The following is a 12,067-nucleotide window of genomic DNA, read 5'->3' on the forward strand; positions in this document are numbered from 1 at the left end:
CTCTTCTTTTGATCAGGAAAATCAAAAGAAATGAGTTGAAATCAATGATACAACTATCAATAGACTGCGATTGACTATTGTTGTCCAAGATGTTTGCGCAAAATTTGCGCAAAGGTTTTTGTACCGCGTTTGTCTTTCCAATGAACTGCTGAAATCGGTGTGAAATGCGTCTGGCAGTTAAGAAATCATAAAAGCCGAAAATTTAAATTAAAAATACGTGATAGAAGCTTGCAAAATATGGTGTGATGACATTTGGGCAAAAGTAGGAAAAGGTGATGTGTTGCCTTTTGGGTTTCTTTTGTAATATAGGAAATCCTTTTATTTGGATGCATAATGTAAAGCAACAGGCTTGAGTAGATCAGTGCTTATTGACCATTGAATGTAGGATAAACAATTGGTTCCTGGAAACAATGTCTTTAATATTTTGTGGCCAAGTAGTTGAGCTATGTCAGTGAGATTTTCAGAGCATTTCAGTATTTGAGTTGGATCTTGAACTGTTTTGGAAAATTTTTGATCACCTTGGTATAATATTTATTTACAATAGCCTATTAAAAAAAATTGTCTCAGTAGGCTAGCCTATAGATTTTGGCTGCTCCAGAAGAAAAGGCTATAAAATTCTAAAAACTGCAAATTCTTTTAAATATTTAATTGTATTATTCCTGAAAGCATATCACTTTACTTCAGCCCTCCCCTCATGGCAAATTTTCTAATTACCTCACTAATGAGATACCTAAGAAACAAACATAGGCTATTTAGAATCAAAATTTCATTACTAATCCAAATATGACATTCATTTCCTTCAGAAATGAATCCTCCCTAACACCCAAATATAGGCTATAGCTTACCCTGAGTTGTAGGCTATAGGCCTATATACAATGAATTTTCCATTATTTTGACAAACTGTCAAATTGAATGACTTACAGAGAATTCGATGCATGTATAACACTCAGGGTAGCCTATATATTAAGACATAAGAGACAAGTGATTGTAAATTTTATTTCTAGCAAAAATGAATTTTACATTTGGATTGAGAATGAAATTTTAAAGTTATGTCTATTTCTTAGCTATCTTGTCAGTAACCTCATAAAAAATGACCTACCTATAATTTTGGCTATGCATTTGACCATTGGGGGGGGGGGGGTCAATGTGATTAGAATTTTAAAAGTAGTTTTCAGAATTTTTATACTGTTTTCTTGATAAGAGACTTACTGCTAAATTAGTACTATTGTCTAAAAGAGTAATTGCTTATCAAAGTTTTTAAATGTGTAACCAAATTGTAATTGGCTAATATTACTTATGAGAGACATCAGATAAGCTTAGGCTAGAAAAAAAGGTCAATGTTCCTATTACCTGAACAATTATTTAGGGTCATGAAACTATTGTTAATAGATATATTTTGACTTTTTGAACATCTTTTCTCTTTTCAAAAATACTGCAAACTCACTGTTATGGAGTTATTATATATTTGCACATTGGGGGAGAGGGTAAAGCATAGCATATATTAAATACAGCAATGGTTAGTCTACATATTTAATATATGTTATGCTTTACCCTCACCCCCCTGATGTGCAAATATATACCCCAAATTTGTTTCTAAACTATTACAGATTTGCAATTTCAAATATCCAATCAACAAAACTAGAAATGAATACAATTCTATATGTGTAAATACAGGATATTTGGGCCAGAATAACTCCATAATAGTGAGTTTGCAGTAGTTTTGCAAGAGAGAAAAGATGTTATAAAAGTCAAAATGTATCTATTAACAATAGTTTCATGACCCTAAACAATTGTTCAGGTAATAGGAACATTGACCAAAAAAAAAATATATACCATTCAGTTTCTCTTTTAATGCTCTTTTCAAATATTATTACTAGCCTAGTAAACATGTAGTACACAGCCACTTTGGTAAATATTTAGTGGCTGACCATATCTGAAGAGAAAGTGATAAATAAATAAAGTAGTACCATAAGAATCTCTATTTAATGCTTTTTTCAAATATCATTATTGCTTTTGGACAATGTATACCACCCTCCCACCTTGAGTATCCCAGATATAGCCTTAGGAATTTATAAAAAACTGAAAGGGAACACTAAAACAATGAAATTCTTACTTTATAATATACAACACATTTATATTAATCTAATCATATTATCATGTTTGCTTCCACTTTTAGAATCAGTTGAAATATATTTATTTTTACTCAATAGGCTTTTGCAGTCAATCAGTGGCAAAACTAAATATCATTGAGCCAAGACTTCAGAAATCTATTTTAGCAAACAGCCTATGATGTATCACAGGATTCAATTAACATATAATTTCATTATCAAGACTATATGGAACTGTCAAGAGAGGAGAAGGCTGGGTGCATTGTCAGAAAAGAAACCATGACATTTGCAAAGAGCATAATGCTAGGAATATAATGATAGCCTATTTCATTTATTTGTTAATCATATTTCTTTCAGAAGCAGACAACCACTAAATATTCACCACCATTAAGGAAACATGCTAATAAAAAAGAGCAGTACAATTAGATGACTTTTTTTATGTTATCTCCAATGCCATGGTTGCTTTTCTGACAATGACCCCCCCCCCTGGTAGTCCTAAATACAGTCCCAGGATATATACAAAACTAAAATCAAACATTAAAAATGTGGAAGTCTTACTGTATAATAGTAAGGTATTTTACATAGGTCAATTAGGTTGAATGTTTTATATAGGTCAAGAATGCAAGAAACCAATTAACAAAGAAGACATGATTCATTATAAGATAAAAACAACAGTAAAAATATTATTTAGGGCTATATCTGGAACCATCAATGATTAGGTGGAGGGTATTGTATATTTTTAGAAAAACAATCATGGTATTTGGAAAGAGCGTGAAATAAGGAAAGTAATAGTACTACTTTATTTTGTTACCATGTTTCCTTTAGAAGGGGTCTTAAACTACAAATTTACTAGGTGATGTTTACAATGGCAAACATCAAACATTGATATTTTATGATGGGAATGCTGCTCAAGCAGCAAAGTAAAAAGTGGCATATTTTGAGATTTAATGGGAAAATATATAGTGGGCTGTATATTTATCCATCAGATAGGGTAAAGGTAAAGTGAGGTAATGCACCTTAGGAATAAGATATGTAAGCATTTATGATCATTTGAAAGCAGTTTCCTGAATTTTTAAGCATTTCTTTAAATGCACTCCTGTGCTTCAGGTATCCAATAATCACTGTCATTATTATTCCCCCATCCCTCTTAATAGGGTCAGAGGCAGCCTTAAGCCCTATGCAATAGTTTGCTGATTTTGTGGATTGATGTTTTTTTTACTTGTTTCTCATCAATAATTTGTTCATAATCAAACAGTTTGTGGTAACAAATCTGTAAATAAGGAGCAACATGGCTCAATAGTAACCAACACTCAAAAAAATGGAGATATCTGGTAAATACATCAAAAGAATTAGAATTTAATGCTGATTTTAAATATATAAGTTTCATCAAGTTTAGTCTTATCCATCAAAAGTTACAAGCCCAATGAAATGTGCCTTATTTTCGAAAAAAGGGGAAAAACCACCTATTAGCCATAGAATCTGAATGAAAATCACATCATTGGATTCAGCATATCAGAGAACCTTACTATAGAGGTTTCAAGCTCCTATCTGTAAAAATGTGGTATTTTGCATTTTTTTGCCAGAAGATACATCATGGATGTTTTTTTTTTCCAGGGAAGATTGTATTCACCCAGTGGTCCTAGAATGTTGCAAGAGGATTCATTATAACAAAAATTAGAAGTTCTAGTGACCTTTTTAATTGACCAAAGAAATTGGAGGGCAACTAGCCTCCCTCCCAAGCTCATTTTTTCCCAAAGTCACTGGATTAAAATTTTGAGATAGTCATTTTGTTCAGAATAGTCGAAAAATCTATTACCTGTGTCTTTGAGGACAACTAAATCCCCCAGAGTCCCTGGGAGAAGGGCTGCAAGTTATGAACTTTGCCCATTGTTTACAGATAGAATTGGTTATTGGGAAGAATGCAGACGTTTTTAGGGGCCATTTTAGTGGTGGTGAGGGGTTGAGTCAGAGACTACATGGGAGGATCTTTCTGTAGAACTTTCCATAAAACTTTAAACAAATAGAAATTATTATGTATATTAGGGGGGTTCATCCCCTCCTATACCTTAATCTTTACACTAAAGTATTTTTAGTAATTTCAAAAGAGCTAATTATTCTAATTAAATGGCTTTTATGATTCATGGGTCATTCTTAAAGAATTGGAACAAAATTCAAGCTTTAGTATAAAGAGCAAGGTATTGACAAGGGTGCAAACCTCCCTTATATACATAATAAAAACATACAAATACAGAAGTTCATTATGTAAGTTAATTTATTGGTTATATATATTTATTACTAATAAAAACGTTTGTAAAAAAAATTAAAAGTTCTAGTAGCCTTTTTAAGTGACTAAAAAAATTAGATGGCAACTAGGCCCCTTCCTCCACCTCTTTTTTCTCAAAATTGTCTGATCAAAACTTTATGAAAGCCGTTTTGCCACAAAAGCCAAAATTAATAAGCAAATTATGTTTGAATTATTCATGTACAATGAGCCAAAATCAAAGCCTGCCAGAATTCAAAACGTTCAGAAATTAAATTTAAAAAAGCAAGTCTTTTTACCTGAAAGTAAGGAGCAACATTAAAACTTAAAACAAACAGAAATTATTCTGTATATGAAAGGGACTTTCCCCTCATCAATGCCCTGCTCTTTATGCTAAAGTTTGACTCTTTGCCACAGTTCTACTTTTTAAAACAATAAAAAACTTTAGTGTAAAGAGCAGCGTGTTGAGGAGGGGATAGCCCCTTTCATATATGGAATAGTTTCTGTTTGTTTCAAGTTTTAATGTTGCTCCTTACTTTCATTAAAAAAACTTGTTTTTTTAATTAATACCAAATAAAGCTGATTTAAAAAAAGGCAATCCAATTAGCAAACTCTTGTGTATAGCCTGTGGCTACATCTAGCTCCACTAGGGGAGGAATTGGGAAAAAACTGTGAATGCTTGAATTGGATTTGAACTAAGTCAACTTACCAACTTTGTCACCAGTGAAATCACTAAATGCAAGAGTAAAATGCCCATTTTCTTAGTTTGAGGGTTTTTGGACTTGATATTCTTTGTCTGAGGTACAAATTGGCATTATATCTTTCAAAACTGCAGAAGGAAAAAGTTTCAAAACTGCCAGTAGCAGAATTTCAAAAGTTGCCAACACTTTAGTATCACAGCTTGTGTTTTGACAGGTTTGCTTTGAGCAAAAAGTATTTTTAAATGTAAAATTTGCAAAAAGTAACAAACATAACTTAGCATAGCTTGCAGTTAGAAATATCAGTAGTTTCCTGTATCACAATTAACAATGTAATCTAATTCAGTGGCAATCTATGTACTAGCCATAAATATCATACTCCATAGTTTATATGTACCATTTTATCAAAAGTACTGTATCATATTTACTATAATACTACTAGTGGAGTAGGGTATTCAAAGTCTGAACTATACTGTATCTAGCTTACTGCTGTAGTGCTGTTACTTTATGGATGGAGTTGTGCACTCCAATGCCATTGGTAGTATAAAAATAGTACATACCCAACTGCATGCTTGATAATCATTGGTCATTATACTAAAACTATAAAAAGCACCATTTAATTTTCTGGGAGAACAAGATTGATTGGCAGCCTGGCAGTCATATGCATTATGAAGTTTTGATATTAGTTTTGCCCTAATCTAATCTCCAAAATAAACTGAGAATTTCTACTTCATTGTAGTGTGGCTGTCTTGGGCTACTAATCTTCTCCATTTCAGCTTTCCCATTACCTCCTTTAGCTACCCAACCCCCATCCTTTCATAGCCCTTTTAAGATTCTTTCGGTATAGTGAATGAACAGTTTTGAGAGAATTTGGCTATTTGTTTAAGACTTGGACAAATATTCACTTTCAGTTGAAGAGAAGTTGAGTTAGTAAAAACTTGTCCTCAAGGACAAAGGATGACAATGACTTATAAGTTAATTTTCGTATAACAGCATCAAAACTAAATGAGCTTTCAGTTTAAACAAGTTTTCAAAAACAGCAGCATGAGAAGAGATACATCTCTTCTTACAGAAGAGAAGAGATACATGCATCTCATGAAAAGTGATATTTCAGAATAGATACATCACCTGGTAAAAAAAAAAAGAATATAAAAATGAAAACAGCTCTTTTTGTTTTGTAGCTGCTCTTTTTTAGAGCTTTGATTCCTGTTGGGTCAAGTTATTTACAGTTCTTTACCATGAACTGTTTCATCTATCTTCAAACGCAGACATCAAGTAGCAGAGGAAGAAATAAAGACTAACCGTTTGTAAAAAAAAAGTCTGAAAATAATATAAAACTTCAGAACGTAATACAAGAAAATAACCTGGAAATTATAATTAAATTTATATTTTTGGCCATAATATACAATTTTTTATGAATCATGTTTTGGTGTTGCTTCTGTCTTAATCAACTTTTCCTCAAATTTGAATATAATCTATAGCTTAGTTTTGTCTCATTAAGAGGGGAGGGGCTGCAATTTTTATGGTAAGAAGATTATATTTAGGAAACATTTTGTATGGCAAATCCTATTCTACCATGATTTTTTCAATTCTATCGTTTTTATCTCAGAATTAGCCTTCATACAGGGTTAATAATTACTCAACCATTAGCAGTTGTGGGGATAGGCCTAGGTATTCAAGAAAATTTAAGGAAAGTACTTAATTTTTACATACCAAATGGAGCAAGATTCCATGAATTTTTAAATGATAAAGATTTCTGGCAAAAAGATCAAATCCTTTAATTGGTACTTATGTATTATACCACCAACACTCAAGAAGTGAAGTTAGGTAATTCCTAATGAAAAATACCAAAACAGGATGAAAATCTATTACTTTAGAAACAAATATAGGCCACACATTTGCTCGTTTGGGGGGGGGGGGGGTAGCCTGACCTAAGCTAACCTGCTTTCCCTTTTTTTTTATTTTAGAGTAGTTTTTCGATCTAACTCTCTTATGTTTTCAGACATTTGAAGACTAAACAGAATTGCAAAGAAAAACAAAATTTAAACTCAGGGTCCAGTTGTCTAAATAAACATCTTTACATTGATATTCAGAATTACACTGAATGTAAACGTGTTCAGATGAAATTCTTTGCCACGAGTCACAAAAGAATCTTTGATGAAATGGTATAGTTTTATAAATATAATACTTTTACTAGCATGGGTCAGTAATTCAATGATCTATGTCTAGTTTTTGATGGATAGTAAATGATTGAAACAAAAACTTCGGAAAGTAGTGAGAAAATTATGTCAAGTTAAGTGAAAGTGATAGTTCCTAGGGGTGGATTGTTAATAGTGATAAATCAATAGGCGTGGCAACTCAGAATGACAGGGGATTTTTGGGGAAGTGATTTTTTTTCAAGAAGACAGATTTATGGAGAAATCCCAAAAAATCAGGGATAGTTGAAGCACTCGTATTTTCAGACAAAATCAGCCAACAGATTTTTTCTAGGCCATGAAAGCTGCCAAGTAGCCTTGCTACCATGCTATCCCACTTTTTTTCACGACAGAGCACAGCTTGTGTTTTGACAGCTTTTCTTTGAGCAAAAATTATTTTCATATGTAAAAATGTTTTTTTCAGACAAAATCTGCCAACAGATCTGAGAACTGCCAAGTAGCCTTGCTACTATGCTACCCTATTTTTGCATCACAGAGCACAACTTGTGTTTTGACAGCTTTTCTTTGAGCAAAAATTATTTTCATATTTTAAAAATGGTTTTTTGAGACAAAATGTGCCAACAGATCTGAAAACTGCCAAGTAGCATTGCTACTATGCTACCCTATTTTTGCATCACAGATTACAACTTGTGCTTTGACAGCTTTTCTTTGAGCAAAAATTATTTTCATATTTTAAAAATGTTTTTTCAGACAAAATCTGCCAACAGATCTGAAAACTGCCAAGTAGCATTGCTACTTTGCTCTGCACTTTTTGTACGGTGACCAGAAGGACTATATTTCATTCCTTACCCACTGACATATAATAATTTCCCGTAAATGTGTGATATGTGCATTTAATTATGATGACCTGGGGATTTTAGCTAGTGTAAATCACCTCCGTTCTGATTTTGTCGTCTCTTTATTTTTTGTGTTCGTTTTTTTTTGTTTTTATTGTTCCTCATTTATAGCCATTTATAGAAAAAATCCCATTTCAATCAACTAACTCTCTTTAACACCTAACCTCTCTAAGACGTTTCTCTTTATATTACCACCTGAAGAATGCTACTATTGAAAAACATAAAGTCAGGGAGTTAGCAAATGTAAACAATAAGGTGTAAATCTATTGCCAATTAAAATCCCTCGAAATTGAACAGAGAAAACTTCTCTTGGATTTGATCTGCACTAATTTGTGAAAGGTATATCGAGGAAAAGTTGTTAGATATTTACTAGTCAGTAAGTTAACTTCAGTACCACATTGGAATGCCGCCACTTACATCGAGGCAGGGCCAAATGTTCAGACTGGTCGGGACATGGTCAGGAAATTGTTCAGGGGACTCAGCCACTCCTGACCAAAAAGCAAATGCTGCCAATTCAAAACGCACACCTTCAATACAAGGCGACTATAAAAAATCATATCCCAAAATTAGCTCTTGTTGGGCACTGAAAATTGATAAGTGCTCATGAAGTAACTCTGGAAAAATGAAGAAAAGCTTCTATGGAAAATGTACTGGTTTCAGCAGCAAATACTTCTAATTTAAGCATTAAGGTAAACGCACTTGAAATTGCGTTTCTATTTCATTAGGCCATAGAAATCTGGGACCTTTGCCCAACTTTCTAAAACACTGAGGCAAGAATCTGGGATTGTCGTGTATTTGCCAGAACCTATGGTCCATATGCACATTTTAAAGCTCTAAACTTATATTTCAAGAGAAAAGCACCTCTTCCCAATAAATGATTCTTTTTTGTAATAATACATTTCTGATTGTCACGTAGAATGAGTATGTTTTGTCTAGCTTTAGAACTGTGCTTTTTGTATTTCAAGTGTGTTTCTCCTGCCTTTTTGCTCTTGCTTTTATCCCTTATTCTTCAGCTCTGTGTTGTAGCTATACCAGTACTAGTCATTAAAAAAAAGAAAATAAACCTGAGAAAAAGGTGCCAAAGGTTGATAAATTGCAAAAGAGCCATGCGTCATGTGTTTCAGCCATAATATGATGTTTTTAAGCTCGAGGGGAATTTTAGTTAAATTTGTTGATAATGCAACCAAGTATCTTGACTTATGCAAAATTGTCACGAGTAAAAATTACGTCTGTTTAGTCGAGTGTAAATGCCAGAAATTCTTTTGGGGAGGGGGGGGACAGAAATCTCTCTAGTATTACACCCAAACAAAGTTATTCCCTGTTTGAAATAAATTTTGTATACTATATTTGAGTTAAACCTAAAATTTAGCTTTGCACATACCCCATCATATTGTATCCCGTAGTATTCTTTCAGGCTTTTCAGATCGCATTATTTAAAAACATATTTCTGATTTATACATGAAACATGTTTCTCTTGAAAAAAAAGTTTTTCTTTTATAAAACATGCTCTAAATGGGTCAGTTTTGGATGCAATTAAAATTTAGTGTTTTTCTAGGTCAAATATTTTATGAACCTGAATGGAGCAAGAGAAAAAAGGCCATGTTTGGTAAAGCAATGCTTAGGACTATAATTATAAAGACGTTTGACGTGGTAATTAAATTTACACACTATTTGCACACGGGGGGGGGGGCACTTCTTTGAGGACTATCCATGTACCCTACCTTCCATCCAGAGAGAATATCAGGATGATGATGATTCCATAAAAAAATTCTTGCGAAGTGTTGTTTGTAAAGATGTTTATCCTTATCAAGGTAAATAATGCCCTGTATAAGCAGATTGAATGAGAGACAAATTATTTAAACTAATAAAAGCTTTTGGGAGATTGGAACTTATTCAATCCCTCTTAAATCTTCTCAATCTCCCTGAAGGTGAGGAGTTTTCGTACTTATAAATGATCTGTATAAAGTATATATATTTATAATATATATATATATATATATATATATATATATATATATATATATATATATATATATATATATATATATATATATATATATATATATATATATATATATATATATATATATATACTAGCTGTTGGGGTGGCGCTTCGCGCCACCCCAACACCTAGTTGGTGGGGGCGCTTCGCGCCCCCCCCAAGCCCCCCCGCGCGCGTAAGTCGTTACGCGCCATAATAGTTACGCGCCATTGTAGTTGTGTCCCTATGTCCCACCTGTGAATATAGATAGATATATATATATATGGTTTTAACTACGTAAAACTTGCGAATATACAACATTCTTTGCTGTCCCATTGTCTTTGCATATAAATAGATTGTCAGGTTTACCGACTCTTGAACATGCAACATATAATGGTCCATGGGAAAACAATCTGTATTCAGATCTATACCTCATGATTCTAATGATTGCCCTTGAGCTTTGTTGATGGTGATTGCTAATCGACCATTCCCTGTCCCGGTGTCCCGGTCGTCATTTACATCCCCCTGTTTCCTCCGGTGTCCCCGTTGTAGTTGTGTCCCTGTGTCCCGGTCGTCATTTATATTCCCTGTGTCCCGGTCGTCATTTGTATCCCGGTGTCCCGGTCTGTATATACATTCGTTTTTTAGTTTTGTTTTTCTCCTTTATTTTTTTCCTTTTTTTTTCTTTTTTAGCTTATTTAGATTTTTAGATTTTTTAGTTTTTTTATTAGTTTTTAGTTTTTTTTTCTTTTTAGTTTTTTTGTCCCGGTCGTCATTTATATCCCCCTGTTTCCCCCGGTGTCCCCGTTGTAGTTGTGTCCCTGTGTCCCGGTCGTCATTTATATTCCCTGTGTCCCGGTCGTCATTTGTATCCCGGTGTACCGGTCTGTATATACATTCGTTTTTTAGTTTTGTTTTTCTCCTTTATTTTTTTCCTTTTTTTTCTTTTTTAGTTTATTTAGATTTTTAGATTTTTTAGTTTTTTTATTAGTTTTTAGTTTTTTTTTCTTTTTAGTTTTTTTGTCCCGGTCGTCATTTATATCCCCCTGTTTCCCCCGGTGTCCCCGTTGTAGTTGTGTCCCTGTGTCCCGGTCGTCATTTATATTCCCTGTGTCCCGGTCGTCATTTGTATCCCGGTGTACCGGTCTGTATATACATTCGTTTTTTAGTTTTGTTTTTCTCCTTTATTTTTTTCCTTTTTTTTCTTTTTTAGTTTATTTAGATTTTTAGATTTTTTAGTTTTTTTATTAGTTTTTAGTTTTTTTTTCTTTTTAGTTTTTTTGTAGTTTTTACCTTCTTTTTAGTTTTGTTAAATTTGTTTTTACTTATGTCCTGGTCGTCATTTATACTCCCTATGTCCCGGTGCTTTGTTGATTGCTAATCGAACATTCCTTTTGTCCTGGTCGCTTTCTCTTTGAGTGTCGTCATTTATTTTTTTCTTTTTTAGTTCTTTTAGTTTTTACCTTTTTTAGTTTTTTTTAGTTTTTTAGATGAAAATTTTTTTTAGTTTTTTCCTTTTTTTCTTTTTAGTTTTTATTGGTTTTTACCTTTATGTTAGCTTATTTTTCAGTTTTTTCCTTTTTTTTAGTTTTTTTTTATTTTTTATTTTTTTTTAGTTTTTTACCTTTTTTTAGTTTTTTTAGTTTTTTTAGTTTTTTTAGTTTTTTAGCTTTTTTACTTTTTTTATTAGTTTTTAGTTTTTTTGTAGTTTTTGCCTTTTTTTAGTTTTTTCAGTTTTTTTTTTTAGTTTTTTATTGGTTTTTACCTTTATTTTAGCTTATTTTTCAGTTTTTTCCTTTTTTTTAGTTTTTTTTAGTTTTTAGTTTTTTTAGTTTTTTACCTTTTTTTAGTTTTTTTAGTTTTTTTAGTTTTTTAGCTTTTTTATTTTTTTATTAGTTTTTAGTTTTTTTTGTAGTTTTTGCCTTTTTTTTTAGTTTTTTTAGTTTTTTAGCTTTTTTATTAGTTTTT

General features: G+C 32.3%; 2 protein-coding genes across 7 annotated transcripts in view; one reads left to right on the forward strand and one right to left on the reverse strand.

The window, feature by feature from the left end:
- LOC136043037 (protein bric-a-brac 2-like) overlaps positions 1 to 12,067 on the reverse strand; it is a 150,836-nt gene that overhangs the window by 88,676 nt on the left and 50,093 nt on the right. The gene's annotated exons all lie outside the window — the stretch shown is intronic.
- Positions 146 to 12,067, forward strand: part of LOC136043009 (probable endonuclease 4) — an 87,798-nt gene continuing 75,876 nt past the window's right edge. For 3 of the 6 annotated variants that reach the window (XM_065727897.1, XM_065727909.1, XM_065727901.1), the window contains exons 1-2: positions 396 to 447; positions 9,674 to 9,768. In XM_065727897.1, coding sequence (XP_065583969.1) covers positions 411 to 447; positions 9,674 to 9,768 — 132 coding nt within the window. In that variant the 5' untranslated portion in view covers positions 396 to 410. Of the gene's footprint in view, positions 273 to 395; positions 448 to 9,673; positions 9,769 to 12,067 lie in introns of those variants that run through there. The other 3 variants (XM_065727913.1, XM_065727921.1, XM_065727931.1) reach the window with 2 other exon arrangements.

Source organism: Artemia franciscana, chromosome 2, assembly GCF_032884065.1.
Source record: "Artemia franciscana chromosome 2, ASM3288406v1, whole genome shotgun sequence".
In the NCBI taxonomy this organism is placed as follows: Eukaryota; Metazoa; Arthropoda; class Branchiopoda; order Anostraca; family Artemiidae; genus Artemia; species Artemia franciscana.